At 47.7% G+C, this 19,402-nt stretch overlaps 1 protein-coding gene across 3 annotated transcripts in view; it reads right to left on the bottom strand.

Moving 5' to 3' along the window:
- ECE1 (endothelin converting enzyme 1) overlaps positions 1–19,402 on the bottom strand; it is a 76,448-nt gene that overhangs the window by 3,560 nt on the left and 53,486 nt on the right. For all 3 annotated transcript variants that reach the window (XM_006862344.1, XM_006862346.1, XM_006862345.1), the window contains exons 9-17: positions 17,342–17,484; positions 15,508–15,622; positions 9,812–9,922; positions 8,580–8,678; positions 8,081–8,158; positions 5,947–6,050; positions 2,911–3,021; positions 2,187–2,254; positions 1,321–1,511 (exon numbers count right to left, since the gene is read on the bottom strand). In XM_006862344.1, coding sequence (XP_006862406.1) covers positions 1,321–1,511; positions 2,187–2,254; positions 2,911–3,021; positions 5,947–6,050; positions 8,081–8,158; positions 8,580–8,678; positions 9,812–9,922; positions 15,508–15,622; positions 17,342–17,484 — 1,020 coding nt within the window. The remainder of the gene's footprint in view (positions 1–1,320; positions 1,512–2,186; positions 2,255–2,910; positions 3,022–5,946; positions 6,051–8,080; positions 8,159–8,579; positions 8,679–9,811; positions 9,923–15,507; positions 15,623–17,341; positions 17,485–19,402) is intronic.

Below are 19,402 nucleotides of genomic sequence, written 5' to 3'. Positions count from 1 at the left end.
GGATCGAACATTGTTTCGTTCTGCTGTGCATGGGGTCGCTATGAGTCGGTTCTGACTCGATGGCACCTGACAACAACAACTCATCCTACAGAGGCCCAGACTGATGGGTCCCCAGCACTATGCCAACCTCACCTCCCTCCACCCCATCCCGTCCACTCCCATCCTTGCCCTGTCCTGCCCAGTTTCCTGTCCTGGAATGGGCCAGCCTTCTGCCTAGCTCATGACCAATGCACTTGTAGCTCCTTTTGCTGAGACTGTTCTTTGCCCAGTCTCTTCTGCATCACTTAGATCTCAGTTCAAACACTGTCCCATCTGGAAGGCCTACAATGAATGACCACTCCCTTTCCCCTGTTTTTCTTCTACCCTATTTTATATCCTTCACTAAATCGATACCTGACACGACCTTATTTATTTGTTTAGGTACTTCTGGACCATCCTGCTACCCACCATTAAAATTGTGTTATAAGAACAGGAGCCATCGCCAGTGCCTACAATACATACATGGTGGGTAGAAGTTCACAATACATTCTCAATGACTGGTGTGGAGTTGTAGGATAAGCACTGAACTGCTAACTGTAAGGTCAGCAGTTCAAATCCTCTAGTTGTTCCTCGGAAATCAGATACAGGGTCGCTATGAGTCAGAACAGACTCAATGGCACTTACTTAACAACAACACTGGACTTTAGGCTTATTACCACTGGCTTCTGGGCTCAGTTTCCTCATCTGTCAAATGGGGCTACAATATGTGATTGTTGTTGTTGGAGGGTATGGAGCACAGAACCTACCCCATCACCAGAGCTTAAAAGAACAGTACTATTTGGCATTGCTGCTCCCATGCTGTGGTGGGAGCACCCTCTGCACTGCTCCCCAAGAGGCACCCCTCCATCTCTCCCATGGCCTCTTCTCTCCCACCTAACTCAGCTCACTTTTCGGAGTGCCACTCTGAACCAGCTTCTGTGAACATTATCTTGTTTCATCTCAAGGACAGTGACTTACTCCAAAGTAGGAACCATGTCCAGCACCCTGGGCCTATGGGAGCCTCCCAGGCCCGCTGCCGATGGACTCAGCAGTGGCCTGCCTGTACCAGTCAGAACAAGTGGGGTCCTCAGGAGGACCCAGCCCAAGCCCTTTCTGGTGTCTCTCAGTCCAGGCCAGACTCCAGAATCCAAAGTCCTGTGTGCCAAGCTCTGTGCTTGGGACCCTCACAGACATCACTGCCACCCGACCTAATACCACCTGTTCACAGATGAGGAAACGGAAGCTCGTCCAGTGTTCCCTGACTGGTGAGGTGTCTGGACGTGTGTGGAGTGGGACTCTTACCCGGTAGGCTGCCTTGAGGCCTCCATTATCGGCAATGTTCTCGCCCAGAGTGTGGTGACCGTTGACCGGCTCCCCGTTCACGCTGTAGTTACTGTACTGTTCCACCATGCACTCAGTCTGCTGCTTGAAAGCCTCCACTGAGGAATTCTTCCACCAGGGCCGGAGGTTCCCGTCCTTGTCGTACTCCCGGCCTGTGGGCCAGTGGACGCGGCAGGTTGAGGAGGTGATGGTGAAGCCAGGTCTGCTGCTTCCCATCTCTCCTCTCTCCTCCCTGTGAGAAGTGGGCTCACCTGCCTACTGACCCATCTACCCGCTGGGATGTGCCTATCTGCCTCAATAATGGAGGTGGTGCTGGGCCAGAAGACGGAGGACAGGCAGAGGGGCTGCATGTTCCGATATGAACCTTCAGATGGGAATTATTCTCAAGATGGACTAAGAGTCCCTGATCCAAGAACCAGTCATTGCAGCAGGCCACACTTAGGCCACAAGAAGAGCCCCAGCCTCACACAGCCCTGACTCTTCAATGGGAGAAGGTTCTGGATGCTAACTGCTGAGGGGAAGTCTCTGGAGTGGAGGACCAGTGTGCTCCCACTACCATGGGCTGACCACTCCTCCCAGGAGCAGGCTGCTTCATTACACATGTCACAGCCCCTCCCATCATCAATGAGCATTTCCAGGTACAGAGTAGGAGATGGAGACTTGGGGGAAATGGTGGACTTGCTCAAGTTTGCACAATTAGCAGATGGCAGAGCCAGGATTGGAATCTAGCTCTGTCTCCAATGATAAGCCCCTAGAGTGAAGGAGTACAAAGCTGAAGCAGTGGGGCCAGGATGTACCTACTCTGAAGGGGAACAAAGAGCCTGTACCTTGATCGTCAAAAGCATGCGTCAGCTCATGGCCCACGACGACACCAATGCCACCAAAGTTCAAGGCCCTGGAGGAGAGGAGCAGGATGGTGAGGGAAAGGCCTCCGACCCTCGCTGGCAGGCCTAGAGACATGGCTGAGTCCTGCAGAGCTCTAGGAAGACATGGTCTAGCCTGGGCCATCAGCCAGGTCCCTGAAGCCAGTCAGAGGCTGGGTGGAGTCAGCTGTGGCCAGCTGGTACCCAGCGGGCACCAAGCATGGTGTGAGATGCTCTACAGAACTGCACTGTCCTTGCCAGACATCCCCGATGCTGTAAATGAGTCAACTGAGGCTTGGGATGCTTCAACTGCTTTGTCCAAAGGCCACCCAGTAAACAGTCCTGGGGTTCAAACCGTGACATGGGAATTTCATTTCTGAGCTAGAGCTCTCACCCTTCCCCCTCCCTAGCTAAGACTGCCTTAAAATGATCAGAGAGGCATTTCTCCTACATCGGGCTTCTAACTCTGCAACACACCCCAAGCTTCCACTGTGCAGGTGCTCCAAGGTTCAACAGACTCTTGAAGGAAAAGGAAGGGAGCTAGGATGTTCATTTTCACTGCAACTTCACTGAAGATCACACGCTAATGAGGCCGCCAGGACAAAGGCACTCATTTAGACCTCCTCGGTTGTGTGGTCAGCTGAGCACCCTCCCAAGGGTGGGGGGTAAGTTACCCGAGGTAACTTACTTGGGTGAAGAGCGTGTGTAGAAGGGAGATTGCAGGATCCCGGCTGGAAACACAATCTCATTCTTGGTGGGTGAGTAGTAAGCATTCACCATGGGTGGGGTCATGCTCCACCTGCAAGGGACACAAGAGTGAACTCTCAGGCACAGCTGGTGAGAGGACAGGTGGGGACAATCCATCTGGAAGGCAGCTTGGTAATCAGAAAAGCCTTAGAAAGGTGGTTCCCATCTGTCTTGAGCACTGGCTTCTTTTCAACAGCTATCTACGTGGGACCAGTCTGACAACGGCATCTCTAAATGTGAGATCAGAAGCTTAGGGGCTGCGAGTTGATGTGAATAGGGGCAGAACAGTTTGGTAAAGGAGGATGAGAATGGCTGCACAACTTGAAAAATGAAATCAATGTCTCTGAATGGTATATAAGGAGCACTGGTAGCGTAGTGGTTACGAATCGGGCTGCGAACCTTAAGGTCAGCAGTTCAAAACTACCAGCTGTTCTGTGGGAGAAAGATGAGGCTTTCTGCTCCCGTAAAGATTTACAGCCTCGGAAACCCTGTACAGGGTCACTATGAGTCAGAACCGACTCCACGGCACATAACCACCACCAAATGGTATATATCGAAACATTGAGCTTGTGTGTGTTTTGATGTGTACATTTTCAACAATAGCAACAAAACCAGATTATTATTTTTTAAATGCAATTTCCCTTGACCCTAGGGCCCAACTATAAGGACACCCACAGCAACATAGTTTTTGAGAAATAAGAACTAGAAAAAATCTTCATGCCCATAAATACAAGACTGGTTAGATGAATATCATACCTACACAGTGGGATGCTCAGGCAAGGTGGACTATTACACACTGGTCATTAAGTCACCACTGTCTAGGCTCAAAATGTATCTCTTAGCAGTTCTTAAACAGTGGTCTATGGGCATCTTAGGGGCAGGGCTGAAGAGGGGACAACCAAGATCCATTCAGATGTCTGTGAGGCCACAACTATTTCCATAATATGAAAACCAAGGTTTCGAACTAGTTCTGCCCAGTTCATTCATGGCTGACAAAGTAACACCGGAACAGACCAGATTTTGTAAAATGTGCATGTAACAAAATAATAAACAGAATGAGAAAAATTAGACATCGATGCCCTGCTAGAAACTTAATCTCCCTCTTACAAAACAAGGGCAGCGTGTGCAAATGTCAACACAATGGAAAAGGCAAATCATGTTCTAATCAGGGCTTTAAACCAAATCAAATTGGTTCAGTCATGGCTGCCACAGTGAAATTGGAACAGACCCCAATATATAAAATATGGATGTGCTAGAGTGATAACCAGAATGGGAAACATTACAGACCAAAGCCCTGGAATGGGAGGCTGGGATGAGGCATGGTGAGCCTTTCCAGAGCCTGAGTGACTCAGGACATTGGATTATTGCCAGGACCATGGAGAGCAACACACATTCCAAGTGGAGTGGTTAGCCACCAAGTTTTGAGCAGGGCATCACTATTTCTAACTCTGGCAGTCAAGAGATTTGGTTGCTATGCAATGCACACACTCTCCTTGTTTGCTGAGAAATTTCAAGCCTCATATTTATATTCAGACAAGAAGCTTGGTGTGGCACTGCAGGTTAATGCACCGGACTGCAAGGTCAGTTTGAATCACAAGGTCGATGGTTCAAGCTCACCAGCTGCTTCTTGGAAACCCTGTAGAGTGTCGCTATGAGTCAGAACCGACTCTACAGCACTAACAATAACAACAAAGGTCCCACTAGTGGCTTTTTTTCCTAACTGGGTGTTGTTGAGCAGATTCTGACTCATAGGATTGTCTACGCTGGCATCTTTACAGAAGTAGATCACCAGGCCTGCAGGGCTGCTGGGTGGGTTCAAACAGCCAACCTTTTGGTTGGTAGCCAAGCAGTTAATTGTTGTGTCACTAAGGCTTCTTACATTAATAGTATCTACTGCTGTCTGGACTCCTGATGTAGTGCTGTTTGTTAAAGATGGGAAACAGGACACAAAGATGGTCAAATCACTGTTGTCCAGGAGGGGGCACCAGAGGCAAAGAGAACTTGCTTTGCCCTTTTGGTGCGCCTTCTCCTTCAAAAAGCTTTAGGAATAGAGAAAGCAGAGTCTGAAACTGTTTAAAAATATATCCTGCCTGTTACCCCAGACCTTCAATCAGAATAATGTAGGCTGAGACCTGGGGATCTGTTTTTGGTTTTTAAAGTTTCCCAAAAGGATTCCAGCGCTCAGTGAGAATTGGGAACCACATCTCTCAGGGACCCATCTTGAAACTTCTCCAGGCTACTGTGGGGAACCAATCCCTAAGAAGACATCACACTTGTTAGTGAGGAATTATGAGTAACTAGCCCTTGCTGAGTCCTAGTGTGGTGCTGTAGGAGAAAGCACTGGAGTGCTAACCAAAAGGTTGGCAGTTCAAACCCACCAGTTGCTCCTTGGAAACGCTATACAAGGTTGGTGTGAGTCAAAACTGACTTGACAGCAGTTAAAAAACAACAACAAAGCCCTTGCAGAGGCCCACCAAATTCTTTCATTTGGTGCTATAGAATAAGGACTGGACTGAAAGGTTGACTGAGCCACAAGGTTGGCAGTTCAAACTCACCAGCCACTCCTTGGAAACCCTATATAAGGTGGCTTTGAGTTGGAACCGACTCGATGGCACTTAACAACTACCACCACCATGACAAGACCCAAGACCCAGCTCCACCCATTCTCTTTTTCAGATAATGAAACCAAGACTCAGAATACTTTAGTCCTGGAGCTGGGATTTGATACCATGTCTGCTCATTGCCAGAAGTCAGGCCTGTGTCAGGGAGGCAGACTGATCCCAGCTCCATCATTTTTTTGGCAACACTTCTTTGTTCCTTCTTCTGAAAAGTAGGGATAGTAGTAGTATCCACCCTCCGGGGCTCTGATAGCAGTTCTATTAGGCACATGACAAGTGCCTGATAAATGTGTGCCCCACCCAGAGCACCCCATGTGCTGGGAGCCAGCACCTTCCCAGAGAAGCCCGGGAGGACTCACTGATCTCGGTTGGGAGCTTTCCTGAGTTGGTCAGCCGTGACCCTCCATGAGAAGTTGAAGAAGCGCATGGCATTCTCAAAGTAGAGGTCTGGGATGGCAGTGTACTGGAAAGAGAAAGTAGTCACAGGATTAGAAGGCACAGGAGGGCCTCTAGTGTTGTTGTTGTTAAGTGATGTTGAGTTGGTTCCAACTCATAGTGACCTTGTACAGAAGGCGTGGGGAACATCTGGGTGGGGAAATCATTTGGTCTGGCCCTGCCAAGACAACCACAGTTCCCATCATCACATTGTTAGTTGTTAAATGCTGTCGAGTCAGTTCCAACTCATAGCGACCCAATATAGGGTTTCCAAGGAGCGGCAGGTGAGTGTGAACCACCGACCTTGCAGTCTAGCGTGTATGTTGCAGCACCACATCAGTGTAAACCCCTCCTTCTAAAAATGAGGAAACTGAAACCATGAGAGCTTCACAGATTGGCTCTCAGGTTAGAGACTAGAGGGAGGGCTTGCCCTGGGTTGCAAGCTTTGACTGTTTCCTTGGCCTTCATCCTGATAAGGCCTGGCACTAATTCTCCGCTTCAAGCACACACTAGAATATCATGGAACTCCTGACTATATCATAACTCCAGGCTAGCTGACCTCCCTCCCCCCAGAATGCCTGGGCTTTAAGCAAGAAATGATTCCACTGTTGCCCAATAGAAGCTCTCCCGAAATAGAAATGCTCTGTATCTATACTCTCCTAAATAGTAGGCACTGTTGGAGAAGAATACTGAATATACCATGGGCTGCTAGAAGAACCAACGAACCTGTCTTGGAAGAAGTACAGCCAGAATGCTACTTGTAAGCGAGGATGGTGAGACTTTGTCTCACGTACTTTAGACATGTTATCAGGAGGGGCCAGGCACTGAGAGATGGATGTGGTGCCTGGTATACTAGAGGGTCGGTGAAAAAGCGGAGACCTTTACCCTCAATGAGATGGGCTGACACAATGGCTGCAACCGTGGACTGAAGCACAGCAGTGATTGTGAGGATGGTGTAGGATTGGGCAGCGTTTTGTTTAGTTGTTGAGTCACTATGAGTTGGAACTGACCTCCCAGCACCTAACAACAAGCCACATGTGCCTATTGAGAATTGCAAATGTGAGCAGTGTGACGAACTGGAATTTTAATTTTATTTACTTTCAAATTTAAGTGACTTGAAGGCACATAATGGCTGATGGCTACCACACCAAATAGTAAAGATCTAATCAATGAAGGCCAGGGATTCGATATGGCCATAGCATTCTGGTATGGCGCTGCAGGCTAATGCACTGGATTGCAAAGTCAGTTTGAACCACAAGGTCAGTGGTTCAAGCTCACCAGTCGCTCCCTGGAAATTATGAGTCATTATGCGTTGGAACCGGAACCAGTCGCTATGAGTCGGAACAACAATATGTATATATGTATGTATATATATGTGTGCGTGTTTTAATTTGCAATTTTTAAAATGTAGCAGGCAGAACTGGAAAAGATTGAAAGGTTTGAACTCACAAATTTCAATCACAAGAAGCTATAAAACTTTATCTTCTGAGGCAGAAGCCTAACCCATTTAAATGAGTGATTGGCCCGGAGTTCTAACTAGCAAGGATGTATCACATACCCTTGTTTCCTAAATTAGCTTAAAAATACATTTGGGATCTATGTTTCCTTTTCCCATTAGCATTACAAGGTCAAAGTCAGAGGCACAAGTTTCTTTGGGGAAGGACCTCAAAGATATGAGGCAATTCTAGGGGCAGGAAAAGAGAATGGCGTATTAGCAATTTCACCTTTCATTACTAAGTTTCAGGGGTACCAGTTCCCTCGGCACCTCTAGGATTGGTACCCCCACGGAGCTGGCCATTTTCAGAGGACACTCAGCACAGGCCGATTGCTGGGCACCACCCAATGGTGGCTCTGGCGAGGGAGGGGCCTCAGCAGGCCCAGGAGAGGAAGGAGCTGTCCCCACACCACCTGGTCATATCTCAACTACAATCATCTCAGAATATTGCAACAGCCTCGCTGCCTTCAAGACCCATTCAGACCCAGCCCTGCCTCTACCCTTTTCCAAGTGGGGACTCCCAGGGACATTTGGGGATGCAAAGAGGCCATAGAACCACTCACATCATTGAACACTTTGTCCAGCTCCTTGGGGTCCATGATGAAGTTGGGGTATCCTATCATGTTGTAGATTGCATCCGCCTGGGAAGGAGAGACAGTGAGCACACTGAGAGGTAAGCCCCACAGCCCTGGTCCCGCCTAAGGGTGTTGGGCTCAGGGTCTGGGTCAAGGGTACCCAGGAACCAAGCGCCTCCTGCCCCAGGGATTTCAGATCTTTTTGGATGACTCCCCCTTTGGCTAACTACTCCCCCTTTTGGCTCTCTGCTTAAATGTCACTTCCAGAGAAGAGCCTGCCCTGACCACCACTGTACCTCACCGCCTGCTACACATGCGATTCCCTGCACCCCTCTCACAAAACACGCTGCCACAGTGTGTTTTTATACGGATGTCAAGTGCAATCACATGTCATGGGCTGTCCCTCCATTCTGCTAAACAGCTCGCCCCATACACCCAGTCCCTCCTTCGTCCACTGTGACGCCTGCAAGCACCTGTCCAGCCTCACCTTTTCCCTGGCCGACTTCCGAGTGTCTTCATCCATCCACTTGAGTGTGCTCAGACTTTCCTCAAATGCCTTCTTGATTTCCAAGATGATCTCGCTGGCCTAAGGAGACAGATGTTGCACCAGTAAGGCCTGGGTACTGGAATCACCTAAATACAGTGATGCACCAGGAAGAGAGATTCTGCGGGGCAGAGACTAAACTCAGGTTGTGACTGAAAGCCTTGGACTTCTAGTTCTGAGTTCCCCAGAACACTAACATCCTGAGAGACGTCTCCAGAAACAGGGCTCCATGATCAAGGAAGCCTGGAAAAAGATCTGGACAAATTCACAAAGTTTCTTCACTAAATGACTTCTCAGAGCCTCTCGTGTGGTCATAGGCACTGGGATTCTTTTGGAAAGAAAATGCAAAGCCTTCCCCAAAGTTACTGGATCACAGAACTCCTTTGTGATGGAATGGGCTTCAAAATCTAGATATAAATGGCTGCAAACCTGGAGGCAGAAAGTTCTAGAAGGGACGGCAGTCATGCACCAGAAAGAGTAGAGGGGATGATTCAGTCTAACACCTCGACTCCAATTCTGTCTCAATTACTAACTGGCAAGTCACTTACTGTATCTGAGTCCCAATTCAATGATTTTCAACATCACATAATAGTAATGTAATCACTATTATTAGAAATAAAAGCCGTAATAATAATATAATAACTACCTTTTATTAATCCTTCTTTTGTGCCAGGCGCTCACTAAATACTATGTGCAGTATTTCATTTACTTTTCCTCTAACATGGGATCAGCACCTTCAGGTTACAGAGAGGTGAGAATCCTGGTCCTAAGTCACCTCACCAGGTCTGAGTGTGGGTCTGGCTGTCTCCGTAGAACTTAGCCGCGATGTACCTCTGTCTCTTTAGAACAAGCCTATCACTTGCAGAATAAGAAAACCGTCAGCCCCGGAGCCAGAGCTGGGTCCTCACCACACTTCCTGGAGGTGGAAAAGGCCGTAGCAACCTCAGAGGGTTGCTGTGAGGGTCCAATGAGGAACTCCAATAAAGTGCCGGTCATACATTAACAACACCTATTACAATAACTCCCGTTATTCAGGGCTTGAGACAGTAGGACCATGGAGTTCAGGTGGAGCTCCAGGGCTGTCTGGTCTGGCATTGGAAGAGTCCAGAGCAGATGGGTTGTCTAGCCAATGAGAGGCCATTACAACCCCTCAGTGTCCTCGGGAAGATACTTACTATGTTTTTGCTGTCCTCGGCAAAGGTCGCTTTGACAAACATAGGGCCCAGGGCAAAGCCCAGATTGTTTTCTGTGTCACTCACACAAAACTTCCACCGAGGCAGGCAGGTCTGGAAAGCACAGGGGGAGGGTTACTCAGCCCCCATCCTCCTTCTTCCCAATCCCTTTCTGTTTGAGAAGTAGCACAACCTTGAGCCCAGGAGTCCTTCCAGAATCACAGAGAGCCCTTTGTGGACCCAGTGGAAGTCATTTCATATAATGAACCAAGAGGCCATGAGACAGCCTTCATCACTATGTACCATGCCCACAGACATGCTTTGTATTTGAACTCACAACCTCTCATGGAGCTAACAAGATGACCCAGGAGGCAGGGACAAACGACCAAACAAAAACTCAGAAAGAGGAAGTCACTAGTCCAGGGTTCCTGAGAAAGCAAGAGGTGTTGTTTGGACTGGAACTCAGATACTCGGCTCCATACTCCATGCTTTCAACTTGTGCTCTCCTACTTCGTAGCGGAGCCTAGAATCCAGGAAGTGGAGAATGTTGGCAAGTGACTTGTCAACCTTTCCAGGACGGCCAGGAGCCCCGCCCTCTCTTAAAGCTGTAGGATTTCAAAGTAAGTTTTTGTCTCTAGCTCACAGGATGCCTGTGTGTGAATGGGACCCAGGTGTCACTGTGGCTATGATCTCATGGAGCATCCCGGGACGCAGTCTGTAGGACCACGCGTGGTGGCCCTGTGCACACAAATCCTTGAACTGCAGTGGAACCCTTGTCCTAAACCCAAAAAACCATGGCTCAGGGCAGCCTGACTCATTACAGCTTCCAAGCTGAAGGGAACCCAGATGCCCACCAGTAGGCAGATGAATCAGCACAATGTGTTTTCATACAACAGCATACTACTCTTTGGCAACAACAAGGAACCAACGACGGATGAGCAGCAATATGAGTAACTACCACAGGCATTATGCCAAGCACAAGAAGAGACACACGAGAGTCCAGCATATATATGACTCACACAAGGTTGTCTGTTCAACTCCACCAACTGCTCCTTGGAAACCCTATACACAGTTGCTAGGAGTCAGAACTTTACAGCAATGACTCTAGGTGGGAATCCCTAGAAAAGGGCATGCTGGGACCTTCTGCTCAGAGAACCCTGGATAAATGAGTGATGGGGCTGTTCTTGATCTTGGCTGGGTGGTTATTACAGCAGGGGTGGGTACAGCTGTCAAAACTCATTGAACTGAATGTTTTATGTGTACAGTGTATTTTGTATGTAAATTATACTTCAAGTAAAAAATTTCTTCTTGGCAGACAGGTAGGAAGAAAGGAACAAAGGGTGGGGGTGGGGCAGGAGGACCTCACTCTGTCCTTCTCTGAATTTAGTTGTCCAGTTCTTTCAAACTTTCCTGACCACATGTTCACCTGGATGCCATTCTCCCGTTGACCTCCCCTTCCTCAGCTGGGAAGTCCACAGCTGGACATATAGGCTGAGGCTGTGACCAGAATACTCTTGGCTCTGTGAAGGTTCCAGACTATGATGGCTGAATCACAGACAGATTCTTATTTGCTGTCTTCTCAGGATTCTTTGGACAAACCCACTCATTCCTGCATGTGCTCACTCATGAACTTACTCAGCATTCTCTGATAAGGACTTTTGTACACTGACTATGCTACATCTTTGGAATCTAGAGATGACTTGTCCAAGAGCCTTGCCCGCCATGACACCTGACCAATGCACGTCATGTATAGCCATTACCCATCTGTCGCTGGAGGCTTGTCTGTTTCTCTGATGCTGAACAGGTTTTGCGGGAGCTTCCACACCATCATAGGCTAGAAAGAAAAGCCCGGTGATCTACTTCTGAAAACTAGCCTATTGAAAACATCGTGGATCAATCCGCAACCGATCCTGGGTGGGGAGGATGCAGAATATTTATAGTAACAACCACAGCAGTCATTAAGGAGCTCTGGTAGCGTAGTGGTTACAAATCGGGCTGCGAACTGCAAGGTCAGCAGTTTGAAACTACCACCTGTTCTGCGAGAGAAAGATAAGGCTTTCTGCTCCCATACAGATTTACAGCCTTGGAAACCCTGTACAGGGTTGTTATGAGTGGGAACTGACTCCACGGCACATAACAACAGCAGTCATTATAAAAACAAAAACCAGGTGCTACTGAGTTGATTCTGACTAACGATGACTCGATGTATGTCAGAGGACAGTATTCCACAGGGTTTGCAAAGGCAGAGTAGATCGCTGAGTGTTTCTTCTCAGACAACTCTGGGTGGACTTAAACCTTGTAGTTAGTGGCTGAGCGTGTTAACCGTACCACCCAGAGGCTCTGAAGTAATCACTGTTGCTGCGTGCTATGGGGTCACTTTTGACTCATCACAACCTATGTGACAGAGTAGAGCTGCCTAATGGGGTTTCCTGCTGTAACGTTTATGGAAACAGAGCTTCAGGTATTTATCCCACAAACCGGCAGGATAGGTTCACACTGTCAAATTTTGGGTTAGCAGTTAAGTGTGCTAATGAGTTGTACCCCTCAGGGACAACTGTATCATGTTTGTTGATTGTGTGACATATGTCATTCCATTTAACCCTCAATCTTAATTCCATGGGACAGACACTCATTTCAGCCCATTTTTATAGATAAAGGAATGGGTGTACAGAGAAGTTGAGGTACTTGCCCAATGGGGTCATGTAGTGATTAAGTGGCTGAGGTGGGATTTGAATCCAGGCAGTTTGGTTCCAATGTCTTCCCTCAAAGTGGCCCCACTGACTGCCAACAGTCATGACATGCATGGAAGGGCTACGGAGGGAAGGGTCAGGTCACCCTGACAGACTCCGGAAGTCTCAGAATGACAAGGAGCAGCAGTTAGCCGTCTGAACTGGCTGTATTCCCACCTCTCCAACCCCGGCCCTTTTCTTCATTGCAGAACAAGAGCACTAGGCGAGGAGGAAGAGAGCAGTTTGCCAGTTGGGGAGGGGGGTGTCTTCCTCCCTGCAGAACTCTCAAATCCTCCATGGATAATAACAGCTGCGGGACAGCTGGTGAGGAGTGCTTCAGCATGCAGAACAGACTTTACAGGGATTTCCGCCTCATTCCATCAATTACTTACTGCGTTTTACTGATGAGAAGACTGAAGTGTCCTCCTAGCCCTCAGGCAAGTGACTTGCCTAAGATTGTGTGGTTAAAAATGAGCATCATCCCGGAGTCAGGTCTCTGGACCCAAAGTTCAACACTGTTCTTATGCCCCATGGATGGATAACTGTCCACTCCACACTGTTTTACAAATTCAAGGGTTTTTTTCAAACAGCGGTTATTCATGAGGGTCCTGGGACGTGAGGTAGTCAGGGATTACACCAAATGACATATGAGAGAAATCACATGCAGAGAGGGTCACAGACTAGCCCACGATCACAGGTAGGACGTGACTTTGAGTTCTTTGCAGGACACGAGCAGGATGGGTCTAGTCTGGGCCCAGAAGCAGCCGTGAAGGGGATGGAGGGGGGCTGGGGAATAAAATATGGGAGCAGCATGCTTTGCCCCTCAGCCCTGCATATCCAGCGAAGCATGACCATCGCCCCTGCTGAGACCTTCTGTACCTCACTCACTCCCAGTGCCGCACGGGCTAGAGGGGGATGCTCCGCACTTTGAATCTGTCTGATTTTTCTGTTGTTTTTTTATTGCAAGCTCCTGCAGAGCAATCTGATAAGCATGGGCTGTGGATTCCGACATGCCAGGATGTGAGAAGCAGCTCTCTGCTTCTGAGCTGTGTCCCTTTACCTCATCTCTCCTCAGTTTCCTCATCTGTAAAATGGGGGGATGACCACTGCTTCTAACATACAGAGCTGTTGTCAGGATTTGGTGAGAGAATACCTAAAAAAGGCCAACATCCTAGAATGATATCTTTTATTATTATCATTACTAGTGAATGGCTGACTGTGCACAGAGGTCAGACAGACCTGGGTTTGATGATTTAGGAAAGTTGGCTGGTTACTTAAGAAAATGCCTTTACTTCTCTGATCCTCTCTGGTCTGTGACTCCAGAGGATTGGTGAGTCCCAGGCACATAGTGACCTATCTCTAGAACTATCATCCTGGGCCCTGATTAGAGTCTTTCCTTATAAAGACCCCTGGGAGACCATGCAGTAGTCACGTCTGTGACCCAGGCCTGGTGGAAGGTAGGTGCAGGTGGTGCAGGAAGGTGGGTCAGCTTGACAGTGATCCTGCCCCTTCCCCTTGTCCTTCTCTACAGGGCTGGGGCAACTCTAGTGGCCAAGTCTTGAGAAGCCCCATTTTTCAGGAGCAGGGCTTCCTCCAGCCACCCTCTGCTTCAGTCCTCTTCTTGCTAGTTGGTGGTGGTGGTGGCTGGAGTCGATTCTGATTTGTAGTGCCCCTATGTGTCCTTGCTGGGGTCTTACCAGCTGCTGTCGGGAGGCCAGAGAGAACTTCTGTGGGTGGGGGCAGAGTGTGGTGGCCAAGTCTGGCACCCCAGTCTCAACTGCTCTGTAGCTGGGCACCCTTAACCGTTTTACAGTGTGGTGGGTACCATTGACACACATAAGGACTGGTCAGTTCTGCCTCTGGACAAATGCGAACTCCTGAGGGTACCAGTCCTGTCTCCCTCATCTCAGTATTCCCACTGAGCTCTGAGTTTAGTGCATGGCAGCGGTTTGATTCAGTGATTAGCCTTTCACAGGCTGCATGAACAGAAAGAAGGGAGACAGCTACTCCTGTGGGGAGAAGTAAAAGGTGGCTGGGGAGCTCCTCGTGGCAGTGGGTTCCCTAGAGTATGGGAAAGAACGGGACTTCAGGGATTCTGGCGGGGACATATAACAGTGGATACAGCCTCTTGTCTAGGAGCTGGAACTTTGGCCACCCCAGAATGACTGAGGCTGACTGGGAAGATAATAACAGCAAAGTCTGATGCAGCGCTTATGGTGAATGAGGTATGGTCCTCAGCCCTTTATGTGTAGGGCAAAGAAACAAATTACTGGGGTCTGCTTTATACAATGAGGATAATAGCAGTGATCTCACAGGGGCAGTGAGGATTTAGTGAGTCACACTAGTGTTTAAGGATTGAATTACGTCCCCCAAATATGTGCTGCAAATCCTAACCCCTATTTCTGTGGACGTGATGCCATTTGGGAACAGTGTGTTCGCTGTTGCAGTCCTGAGGTCCTATCAGTGCTGGGTGTAGCTTACACCATCACTTCTGAGCCATGAAAGGGGCAGCTCAAGCACAGAAGCAGGGAAGACTGATGCCATGTGGAGACCACAAAGAACTGACAAGAGAAGCTGAAAGAGACAAGCAGTTCCCCCAGAGCCAGCACTCCACAGACTCTTGCCCTCCTAAATTGTGAGAAAATGTCTACACTCTTTAAAGATGCCACTTATGGTATTTGTTACCACAGTGCCAGGTAACTAGGACAACAAGGAACGTGCTTCTCACCATCACCACCAAGAGCACGTGCGAAGGAGAGAGCAGACTGAGTTACTAACATTTCTCTTTGCCCTTGAAGACTCACTCAACAAAGTCACCTGCTCCCAGAAGCCTCTGTGCTGGGTGGGATTATCATTGGTTCTCTCGCTCTCTTCCTGTCACAGGTCCGTCTCCCTGACGAGGTCCCCAGGAGAGCCTGGTACACAGTATGTGCTCAGCAGGTGTATGGGGACAGACAGTTACAGGCTTACCTTCTTGGTTCCATACATGACTTCCATGAACTTCTCATCAGCGTCCTGGAAGCGCTGGTCAAGGAAGGAGCTTGTTTTCCTCACCAGGTTCCAGATCATGTAGTTGTTTAGCAGGCTAAGGCAAGAGGGGACCAGAATGACAGAAATGGCAGTTAGAAACGTCATAACATTTCCCACACTGACCTCTAGGTGGCGCCCACACCAGACTTTCTGATCCCTGGTTCCTTCCCCTCCCCTCTGCAGTTTAACAGTCTGGGACTTCTACTGTGGAAAACATCTCAGTGTTAAAACACAGTGGTCTGCATACTGCAGGCGCTCAATAATGGCTTGTTATTTTGCTGCTTTTTGTTTGAAGCTGGGAGGCAGCATAGCATGGTGACTCACCCTGGATGGGGTTGGTAGTGGAGGAGTTAGGGTTACAGGGCTGGAGATACAAGAAGGCTGCCATTCTCACAGCATGGAGATGTCCCGGTCAGAGGCCAAAGCAGGTGAAGGGCACTTATGAGTAGTAGGAGCAGGGTAGGAAGCTCCTCCCTTACCCTCAGGGTCCAGGCAACCTATTTGTACTATTGTCATCTTTACAAAGATGTCCACTATAATGAAAATCTAGTTTCAAATGTGTAGGTTCAAATGTCATCCAAAATGCCTAGGACCGGAAGGGGTGAGTAAATTATTATATTTATACTCAATGGAATACCATGCAGGTATGAAAGATGATGTTTGGGATGAAGTGGGGAAAATGCTGCTGATGAAGGTTAATGAGAAAAGCAGAGTATACAATTGGATTTGAATGACAGGAGGAAAGAGAACCATGTATAAACAAACTTCTCCCTCTCCCACACATGCTCACTCTCTTAAATGTACACACAGAAACATATGCATACCCAAAGACCAACAGTAGGTTTTGGGTCATTTAAATTTTTTTCTGTAGTTTTCAAAATGTCTACAACAAGCTTTTGAAACTTTAAAAACAGTATTAACTATTAATGAAATAAAAAAATATTAGCTAACATTTACCATGACAGACTAGGAGAAGGAGAGACAGACTACTTCCAAATATTTAGTCACTGAAAACCTTATGAATAGCAGTGGAACACTGTCAGCACCAGAATATTGAATACTGAAACATGATGAAGAGTACCAGAATACTATCAGATAACAGTGCAGGAAGATGAGCTCCTCTGATTGGAAGACACTCAAAATACAACTGGGGAAGAGCTGCCTCCTCAAAGTAGAGTTGATCGTGATGATGTGAATGGAGTAAAGTCTTTGGGACCTTTATTTGCTGATGGGGCACAACTCAAAATGAAGAGAAATAGCTGTAAACATTCATTGAAAAAGAGATGGATTGGCACAGTGGCAGCAGCAATGGGCTCAAACGTAGCAACAATTGTGAGACTGGTGCTGGACCAGGCAGTGTTTTGTTCTGTTGTGCATAGGGTCCACGGCACATAACAACAACAACTCGATGGCATCTAACAACAACATTTACCGAATACCACCATGTGCCGGGCACTGTGCTGAACATGGATTATTTCACCTGATCCTCACAACCACCCTACATGGGGGATGCTACTTGTATCCTCACCTAGAAGGTGACGATGAAACTAAGAAAGGGTAACAAGCTTGTCTAAGGTTACAAAGCTGGTAAGCAAAGGAGCTAGGATCTGAACCTGTGCTTGTGACCATGAGGCACTGCTGCCTTTTATAAAACCCAACATGGTATGAGGGCCCATTTCCTTAGTCAATTTTCCGTAGCCCCCTGACCCTCCTGAGAGAGGCACACAGCAGTTGCTTACTAGATGCCCATCCCAGGCTGCATAGGGCCTCTTACCATTTATCTGTGTTTTTGATGAGGCTGGAGACCTGTTCAAGGTACTCTTTGTCGTAGACCACAATCGGCTCGGATTCATTGATCTCCACGGGGTAGAAGATGGTGTTGAGAAAGGGCAGCCAATTGACGGCAGGTGCCAGGGTCTGGAAGGAAAGACCACAGTGGATCTGGGCAGGTCTCCAGGACGTTCAGAAGAAAGGCATGACTGTCCCCTTCCATCCTTTGACAGTGGGTTGGGCTTTTTGTTGAGACAGCTAATCAAACAGAAGCTGACTGATTAATTGGAGATGCTGTAGACAAACTTCTATGGGAAGCAAAACCCGGCTTTTAACTTGGATTAGAACTAGGATGGGATTTGTTGTTGTTGTTAAGTGCTGTTAAGTCAGTTCCAACCCATAATGACCCTGTATAGGGTTTCCAGGAGCAGCCGGAGAGCTTGAACCGCTGACCTTGCAGTTCAAACCGACTTTATAGTCCTATGCATTAACCCACAGCATCATAGCAGGATGGGATAAGAAATTATATACCCAAAGCAGCAGCATGACCATTCGCCAAACCCCTTCTGCATGCCAAACACTACTGCCAATGACTCATTTTTCTCCCATCAGCACTCCATGCCCATGGAAGCAGTAGTCAAAAAATCAAACGACGTATCTCATTGGGCAGATCTGCTGCAAAAGACCTCTTCAAGGTGTTAAAGAGTGACCCCAAGGGTCACTTTGATGTCTGTGTGTGCTGATCCAAGCCATGGTATTTTTCAACCACCTCATATGCTTGTGGAGTCTTGGTGTGGTGTTGTGGGATAAGCACTGGACCGCAGGGTCTGTTTGAACCATAAGGTGGGCGGTTCAGACCCACTAGTCACTCCTCGGAAACCCTATACAGGGTAGCTATGAGTTGAAAGCGACTCGAAGGCACTTAACAACAACAATAACATATGCATGTGAAAGCTGGATAATAAGGAAGAATGAAGAAGAACCGATGCCTCTGAATTACGATGGTGAAAGTAGTGACTACACCATAGATTGTTGAAGAACAAACAATGCTGTCTCGAAAGAAGCAAAGCCAGAGGTAAGAATGATTAAACTTGGTTTCATGTACTTGGGAAATGTTATCAGGAGGGACAATCCCCTAGAGGGCATTGTGCTTGGTAAAGTAGAGGGTCAGCAAAAAAAAAAAGAAAGAAAGAAACAAAGAAAATTCTGGAGGAGATGGACCGACACAATGGCTGCAATGATAGGTTCAAATCTAGCAATGGCTGTGAGGATGGCACACAACTGGGTAGTATTTGGTTCTCTTATACATAGAGTCTCTGTGAGTCAGAACTGACTTGATTGGCTCCACATGACAGGCCTTGGAGGTCGATGCAATTATCCCCACTTTATTGATGAGAAGAGTCCTAGTGTGGCGCTGTGGGCTAATGCATCAGACTGTAAAGTCGTTTGAACTGCAAGGTCAGTGGTTCAAGCTCATCAGCTGCTCCTTGGAAACCCTATACAGGGTCACTATGGGTTGGAATCGACTTGATGGCACTTAACAACAGCACCACCACCAACAAAAGACTAAACCTCCAGCAGGTCTGTTATGGTCATGTGTGCAGAATCTGGAACCAAATTGTTTGGGCTCATATTCCAGTTGCTATTCTAGTTGTGTAACACAGAGCAAGTAAATGAACCTGGGAAGTCAACGAACAGTTAACCTGAGAGTCCTTGATATCTCATCTGTAAAATGGAGATAAATCATTATCATCATCATGGTGGCGGCGGTGGTCTGTGGAGTCAGTCCTGACTCACAGTGACCCTGCACAGGGTTTCCGAGGCTGTAAGTCTTTATGGGAACAGAAAGCCTCATCTTTCTCCTGAGGAATGGCTGGTAGTTTTGAACTGCCGACCTTGAGGTTAGCAGCCAGACTCATAACCATTACGATACCAGAGCTCCTATTATATACCAGTTAATGCTGACTAAACAGAAAATTTCAAAGATCAGATTGAGAAGACAAAACCAGGTACTATAATAAAATATGCAAAGATTTGGAACTAGAAAACCAAAAGGGAAGAACAC

This window comes from Chrysochloris asiatica, unplaced genomic scaffold (genome assembly GCF_000296735.1).
Source record: "Chrysochloris asiatica unplaced genomic scaffold, ChrAsi1.0 scaffold00047, whole genome shotgun sequence".
Classification (NCBI taxonomy): Eukaryota; Metazoa; Chordata; class Mammalia; order Afrosoricida; family Chrysochloridae; genus Chrysochloris; species Chrysochloris asiatica.
Note: the sequence above shows the minus strand (reverse complement) of the source record. Positions and strands in the feature narration are given on the sequence as shown.